Genomic DNA, 11538 nt, shown 5'->3' on the forward strand with positions numbered 1-11538 from the left:
GGTGGGAAAATCGTTCATTTTTAATAATCATAACGAAGAGCAGACAATGATCGGTATCGTGTGAACTCAAGAGGTGTGTTTGTGGTTGAGACCCATCAAGATTGATGATAGGAAAAATGAATTTCAAGCCTGCTGACGATTTGTACTAAATTTTTATCATTCTTTCGTAGGATGACAGGTTTTCTAGAAGAAGCCACCCATAGGTCAATGGAAATTAATTTTATCAGTCTGCTCTTTATTTCGTAGTTAACGAGCATCACCCTGTCTTGGCATTTGCAGTTCCTATGTTCTCAAATCTGCCCAAACAGTATGAGCAATGTGAACGGCGAAGTGCGGAGAAATCAATTTTTCTGTACCTTCGGTCATAAGAAAATAAGAACCTAACTTACCTACCTACTTTAGATTATATAAACTGTATTTTTCAATCCATCTTATTCTGTACCTTCTGAAAAGCGCATGCATTTAAAGTATGGAGGTCGCTCGAAATTTGACCCGGAACGGCACGACTTAGATAGAAATGATAACAAGGACTTGAGATGAAAAGGAGAAGCCCTCGGCGCGGCGCGGCGGTCGGCATGTAACTTAGCGCCTACAAGACTGCACGAATACTTCACGCATTGCATCAAACACACTGCGGTCATTGCGGTCAGCGTGAAACGGATAGCGCCTACAAGAATGCATGAATACTTCACGCTTTGCGTCAAACACAGTGCGGTCAGCGTGAAACGCATAGCGCCTACAAGACTGTCGGAATACTTCACGCATTGCGCCAAACACGGTGCGGTCTGCGCGGCGCGGCGGCGGAAGTTAAATCATTGATCCACATTTATGTTTGTTCTTTCATAATTTTTTCGTTCATTTCTTATGAATGGAAGGCCTTGTCCACACAGAGATAGGTTTACGGAACTTAACTTTCGCGCAAAGTTCCGTGAACTTTTGCCAGTAGTGTTGACAGGGCTTCCCCAAAAAATGTGTTCAACATGAGTAAATGTGTATGCGCCCCTCCCCCGCTGACACGTTCATTTGATGGTTTTTATCGAGTTTCAAGAAGAATGAGAAGGAGGCGGCAAAATACAGGCGGCCCATGGGCGGCAAGTAGGTGAATCCGGCCATGGACGTGAGCACTAAACATTTTTTTTCCAAAGTCATATAAAAGCAACGATTCAAAACATCATTCGGATGGCTAGGAGTATTTTCTCCCAATTGATCCTCTCCCTCCTCCAAGAACGCCAAATAAATACAATGCTTATATTTACATTACAAGGTGTAAAAATGTTGGTGCTTTGTTTCAGGTACTCTCCCTAGCTGCCATGTTTTTGTCCCGTCCGACCCTGCAATCCGTCAATTCCAGTCTCACAGCGCAAGCAGCCCAAAATATATGGCACGCCCTCAGTGATTGGTAGGTATCTGTATCTATTTAAAAGTAACCCATAATATCTAGTGCTATCCGATGAAAAATATGTATGTCAGAAATAAAATTGAATCTCTCCTATCCTCGTCTGTGTTGTTCACGTAGCCCTTGCAGCACCATTAAGAGTAAGACAAAAGGGAACCAACACAATATGGAAAAAAAGCAAGGACAAACGTTGATGGCGGTGCAGAGATACAACTATTCGGGCTTGATGGATGTCCGTGTTGCATTTGCGAAACTGAAGGCGCGGTTGCGTGAGGCGTGCGCGAACTCGCAATGCTCCGCTCTTAGCCGACAATGAGAAGTCGCTCGATTCGGGAGAAAATTTCAAAAACGAGGCCCGAATACGTCTCTTACGTCTCTCCTATCTTCGGCTGTCGTTGACACTTGATTTTTTCCTCTTTTTTCAATTTGAAGTCTGATTCTTTTTCTAGGAAGTTTTTGTAGATCCATACCAAAAGCTCGTATGTATGTACATGTGCAGGCAGCATAACTGGACTGCATTTTGCAATTTGGAACTAAAAATTCTGGCTCCTCTGGAAAAACACTTATGTGCATAGGGAAACTAATAGCACATACGTTGTTTTTAAACCGGGCTAGAATTTATAGTTCCAAATTGCAAAATGTAGTCCAACTGAGGGACGTAGATATTATGCTTTTCAGAGAGCGGCAGATGATTAAAATCATGGGTTACTGAAAAGCACGAACATAAAGACTTACGGCTGAGCTTAATTGTGGACACAAGGTACCTTTAGGGAAACCCGAGGAAAACCAATTTCTATACATGAGTCAGCTGGAAAACTCGGGATCATCCGTGATCGAATATTGCGATTTTATGAATATGAATGAAGACTACAATTCAAATGTAGAATACGATCACAGCTTTTCTGGGAAGCCCCGATGTTCCGAAGTCAATGGGTGGGGCGAGGTCTTCCGTGGAAACCCCTATGCTTCCGTGCCAAGGAAAAACGCCGTATGAACATTCGAGAGTTGCCAAATTTCCTTCAATAAAATGTTCATTTTTGAGAAAAGTTATAACCATTTTTTCTTGAAATGTTCAGGAACTTAAGGTGAGCTTGCGGACAAGATTATCTGCAAAATTGGAAGAAAGATATTAACAAGTTTACCATGAGATTTGTGTTTTATTACATGAAATTGGGCAACGCCGTGGGCGTAGCTAGGGGGTCCTGCCCCCCCCCCCCCCCCAGAAAAACGGGATCCTCCATTCCTCACCCCCCCCCCCCCGCTCTCTTCACCACGAGAGGTGGTCCCATGGCTCCCCCCAGAGAAATTTCCTAGCTACGCTCCTGGGCAACGCCTGAAGGTTCATAAGACGTTTTTCCTCTGCACGGCAGTTTGGCATTTCTGCCATTTTTTTCCTGTCCATTTCTGATGAGAAATCTTCGGAAAAGTGTTTTTTGATATAAATCTAAAGATTAATGGTGTGATTTCAGGTCGCCGGAGGACCAAGACTCGGAGGAGCCGGGTCGGTGGCGGACGTTCAGGGAAACGCAGCTCCTGCTGAGGCGGGAAGGGGGGGAGGAAGGGCGCTCGGTGGACTGCTGCCCGAGCGTGCTGGAGATGGTCGAGCCGGAGGGCGGCCGGAACCAGGAGGACATGTTCGTCGAGCTCTACCGGGAGGGCGACAACCGGCAGCGCTTCTACGAGCTCTCCTGCCGGGCCGACATCGAGAACAAGCCCTGCCGCTTCATGGACCGCAAGCTCCACAACCAGTCCCGATGCGTCCAGCAGTTCTCCTACACCTACGCCCTCGTCCGCGAGCCGGAGACCCTCCGACACCACCACCGCCCGCACCACTTCCCCTCGCTACCCTCCTTCCCCTCGGGCGGCAACTGGATGCTCGACTACATTCGGGTCCGCTCCGGCTGCAGCTGCCAGCTCATGCCCAAGGCCAAGAACAAGCGCACGCTCCCGGGCAAGACCAAGAGGGCCAAGCTCAAGAGCAAGTGAGCTCTTCCGCCCCGAGGCGACCGGTCGTCCGCGATCCCGGCACCCGGTTACCAGCCTAGATCTGCTCCTCTGCGTCATGGCAGCGGGAAAGAGGCAGTGACTCTTGATGGAGACTTCCAATGGATGGACGCTGCTGTCCAGCCGGCTGATTGTTGAAATTGATAGACAAAGCTATAGACAAAGAAGACAAAAGATAAATGGAGGGACCTTATTGGTGGAAGCAGGTGGTTGCAATGGACAAAGAAAGTAGATAAACAGCAACCCACGAGAGACCCGATAATGAATCCATCATTTTCTCTCTTAATCTATAAGAACCAACCATTTCAACCAATAGGATCGCTCCATACTCCCTATGTCTTCTTAGTCTATCGCTTTGTCTATCAATGTCAACGATCAGCCCGCAGGATCCACTTGTGGATAGAAGATACGCCTACCGAAGCTCCAATAGCATGGACTCAAATGGGAGAGTCTTATCGATGAACATCATTTGAACCCATAGGGCACGTATAGTCGTAATGTAAATGGGAGAGCTGGCGCCATGTTCTGGTCGACAAGTTCCGAGCCCAGTGTGCGCCGAGCTTCGGTCACTTTTTCGATACATTTTCGATCCAAATGGCGATGTAGAACACGTAGTGATTCCTATCCTCTTGTGTACATCAGATGACCGGGTCCTCGTGTGTCGAAAACAATCGATGATGTATCGAAAAAGTGACCCGGCGTCACACAGGAGTCTCGGACTTTAATTGGGGCCTGGAAAATGCTTAAAAGTGGCACCGGCTCCTCCACTTACATTACGACTCTATGTACTTTATGTTTGAACCGTGTTTAGTAGAGAGGAACCAAGCTACTCGGCTATTGCCAAGTTTAACTGGGCAATTTAATTTTTTGCAAGGGAATGTTCGTGTGCATTCCTTTGAAAGTTTTAAGGAATTTGCTTTAATGCAGCAAATTCACTGTTTGCAAAAAAAAAATCCGATTACCGTAAAAAATTATCGTATCCATGTAAAAAATTAATTGCCCTGTTAAATTTGGTAATAGGTGATGTGGCTTGGTGCCTTTCTGCTCCAAGCGGTCCATTTAACCAACAAAAATTCATGGTATTATTTACCATAGGCTCCTGTTTTATATCTAGACACCCTTTAAGAAAATTGTATTACTTATTCCCCATTTTTGTTCTTTCTTGACTTGACAGCAATGTTTCTGCAACATTTTCGGCAACTATTGCCGGGCAGGATGTTTAACTAGAAAGACTTAGAAAAATTTGAGGTTGTAACTGAAACACAATTTCCAAATGACAGTGTAATTTCAATGTCACTGAAATAAAGGTAATACATATTAACGCACTGAAGATAACACTTGGTCGTATTTTTTTTTTATTTTTATTTTTTAATACTAGGGATATGATGATCGACTCACATGTAATATTTAACATTGAGTCTGGAAATGACCTCAGTGTATTCTTATTGCCTAGTACCTACCCTCCAATTTTATAGAAAATGGAGGTATTCCTCAAAAAACAAGTTTTTTCATAGAATATTCAATTTTCCGGGAAATTAGTGTATAATGAGGAAAATGTAAGGTCGCCTTCGGATTCAGCAGCCCAAACGCATAGGCAAGCATGTAGCACAGGCCTAAAAAGATTTTCTTCAGTGTGTTGATGAAGATTACCTGGTCAAATGGTATTATCCGTCCATAACCCCCCCCCCCCCCCATGTGAAATTGATCTGTATTTGCGGCTGCTAAATTCGAAAGTGGCCTTAGTTTTTCTGCATCACCTACAATTTTTTGGAGAATCGAATTTTCAAAAAAAAAAAAAAAAAACAGAACAAAAAAAACGGTTTTTGCCTCCAGAGCAAGCTGTTTGTGAAGATTTGATTTCACAAAGAATTGCTGGTTGATGGAAAAAATAAAATTACTTTCGTAAAAGGAGTTTTCGAAATGTAATAATAAAATCAATCATGAAGATTACCCATATGAAACTGAATGCCGAGCTGAGTTGGTGATTTTCACAGATTAAGAAGATCGCCCTTTCTAGCTGGATAAACCTACATACAATGATTTTTCTCTAAAATTTTCCTGGTTGATTTGGCAGCTCACCCTACTGAATGGTGTTTCAAGATTTTTTCCCTCTTAAATTTTAAAATTAAAAAAATGGCCTCCTTTCAATCCTGCCTCAATGAGTTGAAGCAGGAATCTTCAAAATTCCTCTATTCAAACAATGAGGATAGAACTATAATAGTGCCAAGTAAGTAAACCCTACCCTTCCTCTTGGATTGCTCCTGATTAGAAATGTTGGAGATTATTAAGTATGATGATTCACTGACAAAGATCATTTTCTACCTACGCTTATTTACTAAAAAAAAATATTTTATCCGCACCAAACCGATAACTTCTCCAAGCTCATAGATAAAAATGTTAGACTATGTACTACTGCTGAAATACTCTAATATAGTTCCTACAACCACCATTACGTAATTGTGCTGTAATCAAACTAAAAACTGAGTAACATTCATAAATACATATTCCAAGCACTTTATATATCCTCCTTCTTATTACTCAATCTGTTATTATTCGTGATGTCTCTAAATTGTATACCTCATAATATGTAAAATCTATGTTAGAAAGCTCTACATTCTAACTTTTTAAATTATATTGTGAAGAATTCTTTGCAGTCGGTATAATATTTCAAGAGCCATAATGTGTGCGCCATATGCAAAATGTTAGTTTGGCTTCTAAAAATTGTAAATGGCAAATGACTCCTGGAAATCGGGCTCCCCAGCCAAGGTGGCGCCTAAAATTTTGAAGGAAAGGCAGAACACTGCTACTACATAATGTGAATTTATTTTCTGAGGTTATTGCACTTCATATTCGGAACCGAATTTCTTTTTTTGAAAAATTTGTTCCATCCTCTCCTTCATCTTCACCCTGATAAAGTCAATCAGCATAATATCCTAATGTGAATTGGTCAATACTCCTAGACAACATCAGCATATCATTTTGATATCATGTTGTCCAGCATGACATAATTGATTTGGCATGATATCATACAGATTCAACATAGTACAATGTTGATCGACTTTACCAGAACATTCCTTACTTACATGCTAGTATGTTGAAGGAGCAGCAAAGTTCTCCAATTTTACATTTATTCTCCAATTTGTTGTCAGTCTCTTTTTCAATATGTAAATACTGTTGATATTTTAGTTAGGATGCCTATTTATTTATTGACTAATTTATTATGTCTTATAGTATTTATTCAAAACTGTGTAAAATGCTAATTTGATTTCATAACATAACAATGGCTAAAGTCGGAAAGTGTAGGTACCTTTGTCTGTAGTGCATTACAAAATCTGTGATTGTTTCAATTTTTTTTTAAAAAAAAAAAAACCAACCAAAATATCTCTTTGAAATTTTCTTAGGATACTTCGCTCAGAATAAATGCAGAAAAGTAGAGAAATTTCAAGAATAACTGGTTCTTTATTTTCTTCCAAAAAAAATATAGCATGGCAGAGATTTGCGTTGTGGATACTCATTTTATCTACTTGAGCCATTGGTATGTTGTAGGAACTTGTAAATTTACCATCATATTTTTATTTTGTTTTATAACTGAATAAGTTACCATAACACAAATTAAATTTGTAGTTATACTTGTAGATATACACGACAATACCAAAAACTATTTATAAGCATAATTTGTTTTCATTTTAAACTCATCATTTGTTGCTATTACTCATTTTCTTCATCATACGTTTTGATTACGCAAAAATTATCAGCATATTTGTTTAGATTCGCTATCTGGCTTGGTCTATCCGACCAGAAGTAATTATCTCTGAAACTTGAAACAATGAGTTGGAATGAAGTTTAAGAGGTTGAAATTATAATTGTACAGACCAATAGGTAATCCAACATGTGCAAGATAATTGCAGTAAAATCCAATTGATATGAAATCGTAAATAAAAAAAAAACTCAGATTACAAAATTGTAAGTCTCCACTCATGTTTTACTTTTTAACGTAAAAGTAACCAATAGCTTCTAATGAAAATTTCTGTTAATTTTTTCCCTGCATTCTACAAAAAATCATAGAAAATTGCAAGGAAACATGATGTTTATTTTGCCTGAAGGAAATAAAACATAAGGATATTTTTATACCTTGCAATTGAAATACGCATTTTTTGCACTTGGTCATCTATATAATCTTATTTTTTGAAGCTCAAACACTCTTTGTCAGCCCCTACAAAGGAAAACAGTCTGGTAATATTGTGGCAATATTTTTTTGTTGGTAGTATGGCAGGAATAATCCAGAAATATTGTCCTTAAAATTGTCGTACCTATCCTTGCAAGGAAACTGATCTGGTGCTCAACTCTCTTAATAGCCACAGAGGAGAACAAATTTTAAATTCATAACAGAAAAGAGAATACTTTTGAAAAATGAATCATGTCCTCTCTTAATACCTTAAAATAATTTAACAAGTCCCTTTTTCCTCCGGATAAAAATTCTGCAGTGCCATAATTAGTTAAACATTAAGTTTAAGAATATTAGGAATCTACCAAGTATGACTTTGTTAAACATGACTTTACCGATAAGATCCCTCTCATTTTATGAATAGCAGATGTAAACAAATTTTCTGTTTATAAATAAATTAGACAGTTATTTTAGCTCTAAAGAATGTCTTCTTAAAGAACCTAATGCATGCTGAGGTGAAAGAGTAGCTAATCAACGTTTTGTTGATAAACCAATTGAACTTGTAGGAAAATGACCACATAAAATGAATAAAATTGCAATGTAATTAAACTGCATAACTTTACAGTCCCTGAGGCATTTGCTATGGACAAATTATGCACTGGTTCTTGGGAGTTTCAAATGTGGTTTGTTATTAACAAAAAACTTTTTGACGAGCTCCTTTATTTCAAGATTCAACAGAAAAAAGAAATTTAAAAAAATAAAGCTTGACAAATTAGAAGCTGGTTTGAAGAGATAAACATAGCATTAAAGAGTCAAAAGTCAAGTATATGATCCAAGCTGACCTTGTATTATTCACAATTTACATTCCTAGTTACATTGACCATAATAGTAAATTTTAATTTGCAAAGGAGCAAAAAAGGCATTCCATTGTTTCAATAACTATACCAATAAGACAGGAGAGGGAAAAAAGGATGAAAATAGGACTCAAATTGTAAAGATACTGTGGAGGGAAAGGCAGAAGAAAATCATGTACACACTCAATGAAAAAAGGAGAAAAAATACAACAGCTAACCCAAAGATACTACGAGTTAGCCTGTTTCAAGAAAACTATTAAAGATCAATTGGAATATTGTTTGTTGCTCGTTCCATTAGCTTTCTAGCGAACCCTTGTTAAACTCATCTTGTAAAACTTCGCTTTTTCACGGCTAAATTTTGGCGGTGTGTTAAAAAGAAAACCCCCCATGGCTAAAAGATTGCTGACTTACTTTCCAATATTTCAATGGAGTGGATTTAGTAAATGAAAAATGACTCAAACATTCTGGCGGATTTTTTTTACTTGTTGCCAAAATATTGCTGTTTAAAAGCGAATTTTTTACCAAAGGAGCTCAACAAAGGCTCCAAAAAAAGCTAATGCAATAAACTACAAGCTTTTACATACCGTAATTCGATATCTCTGACAGTTTTCTCTAAACAGGCAAACTCAGTTTTTTGGGGGCCGCATTTGTCTTTACCACTAACGTGTAGAATTACACAATTCATAAAATGTAGGCAAGAAAATACACAGCTGAAATTGTCTTTCAAACAGATTGATATCCGTTCCCTCTTAACTGTGTGAATAACTTAAAATAACAGTAGTTGTTCAGATTGTTGGCTTTAATGAACGGCTGGTCCAGCAGTTACTTACCAATTAAAAAACAAGAATTAAAGAGGTGAAAAAATAGGAAAATAAGAATACGAAAAATTAAAAAGAGACAGATAGAAAAAGAGAAAAGAAAAAGTGAAATAGTGCCATGATACAGCTGCTCTAGAACATGGTAAATCTTGCTAAGGAAACATATAAGCCAGGTGTGCAAAAAATGCCTGATCTCATAGAAAATTTTCGGCCATGAGGTAATTTTTATGTGATAACCTCTTTTTTCTTCTATTTTTTTCCTTTTGCTAATCATGGTGAAAAAGTGCAATGAGTTGGACATTATTGTGAGACAAACCGTAAATTTTACCATGTGACAAAAATGCCGGACTGCAAGAAGGTGTTGAAACTTTTCATATCCAAAACCAACCTGTTGAAAATTTTAAGATCAATTCTTCAGCCGCAGATCTGAGAATAATTTTTGAATGTAAATTTCTGGTCACCTCATAATGAAGAGGCTCCTTTCAGGGGTTTGGAAAATGTTTGATCCCACCATCTTACAATCGCGGCAAATGTGATGCAAATCTTGGGTTTTGAAGCAACTTTAAAAAAGAGTAATCTTCCTCTCCTCTTTTGGCTCAATACATTTAAGAATGGGATGAATCGCACGTTTTACATTAAAATCGGGTATTTTGCCATATAATTAAACGTAGGGCTGTGAGGCAAATCAAAAAAATGGCTGTGAGGCAAAAATGCCGAATCCCGGCAAACGATCAGCGTTTGAAGTAACTTCATTCAAAGTAAAAGGCATTTACACAGAGCATAAAAATTGATGAATTGAACTGATGATAAAAAAAAAAACGCGACACATAAGACCCATATATGGTGATCAGAATTGGAAAAAAAAGGACGGAAAATGATTAAACTGCTAATTAAGTACTCTTGCCTAGAGTATCAGGTTGTGATGACTCACATTCACACTGAAAAAATCAAAATGTAAAACGCACATAATTTCGTCATTTAAGCTGCAAGCCTGCTGTATCAAAAATCTAAGACAGTAATTATATTAACTTAAACTTGTTCCTTTACTTTCCTTTTTTTTATATAAAAAAATGAAAAATCTACCTGCAAAGTCATCGTGAAAGAAATAAGGAATGATTAAGATATGGGTTTCTTTTACTAAGCTACAGGCTTTAATATTACATTTGCTAGTTTTAGTAGCACTTTATCCGCTTTCTCTTTTCTAGGAAGTCGAAAAGAAAAGTAAAGAAGAGAAAAATCAGGAGAGTGTGATACAAATCAATGGCTGATGAACATGCAGCCTACCTACAAACCTAACGATTTTGCAGAACAAAGAGAAAACTTCACCATTTTATAATTTAAAGGTTAGATTTGAAATTCTTTTGTACATTACAGCGTCACTGCAGCGCTCTCTTACAGAATTGGAAAAAAACTAAAATCATCGGCCTGGGTATTTATCTATATCTTATAGTATTCAACTACAAAATATGACACTTCCTTAAGAATTATTTCAAAGTAAATTTGTCCAGTTAGAATAAGATCTTCCAACACCTTGCATCTACAGTAAAGTTGAAAAAGATAAGTAGAGCTTTTATAATTTCAAGAAAGATCCAAATAAAGGAAAAATAAAACGAAGGAATTCAGCCAGCTAAAATTTGGCCACAGCTACCCATACCTAATCACAAGCTTAAAACTAATATCACAAACCACAAAACACAACAAAGAGAATTAAAAGAAGGGTGATGACTGAAGACCGAAAAGGCAACAATAAATTGAAGACTAATATCAATTACTTAAGGCATGAAAACTGAGAAAAAATAGAGCTGCTTGAACTGAATCATTTGAACAACTTTAAAGTATTTTAGAGTCAGAAAAATACAATCGCTGTAATATCATTCTTTTGAAAAATCATATTCAAATAAGTAAAGAGCAAAATAAATGCTTCCGAAATTATCTTGGTAAGCTAATGTCACAAGAACCATTCCATCATAAATTAAGTCTGATCACTGATTTAATAACTCTCAAAATTTCTCTCTAAATGCAAAACTTTTCCATCAGTCTTTGAACATCTTTCGTTAAATTGCAAACTGGAGATCAGCCAAGCAAACTTTGAGTCTCTACCCTCAAGTTGTATAGTATGCATACCTATACATTTCTTCAAGTCATTCTTCGAGGCTTGAGGATGATCAACAGTGATTTCACATATAATCTTTTAATGATTAAATACCTTACGTAAAATTAAAAGAAAAGTCCTACAAGTTCAGTGATGAATTGTAATTGTTTCAGTCCCTACAGGAGACAAGTTGCTTGCTCAATTTTATA

At 37.8% G+C, this 11538-nt stretch overlaps 1 protein-coding gene across 2 annotated transcripts in view; it reads left to right on the top strand.

Moving 5' to 3' along the window:
* The window catches only part of LOC109036617 (uncharacterized), a 168912-nt gene extending 160863 nt beyond the window's left edge, over positions 1-8049 (top strand). For both annotated transcript variants that reach the window (XM_019050957.2, XM_019050958.2), the window contains 2 exons: positions 1293-1399; positions 2866-8049. In XM_019050957.2, coding sequence (XP_018906502.1) covers positions 1293-1399; positions 2866-3382 — 624 coding nt within the window. In that variant the 3' untranslated portion in view covers positions 3383-8049. The remainder of the gene's footprint in view (positions 1-1292; positions 1400-2865) is intronic.
* Positions 8050-11538: the final 3489 nt, after the last annotated feature.

The sequence above is a fragment of the Bemisia tabaci genome, chromosome 5 (assembly GCF_918797505.1).
Source record: "Bemisia tabaci chromosome 5, PGI_BMITA_v3".
Classification (NCBI taxonomy): Eukaryota; Metazoa; Arthropoda; class Insecta; order Hemiptera; family Aleyrodidae; genus Bemisia; species Bemisia tabaci.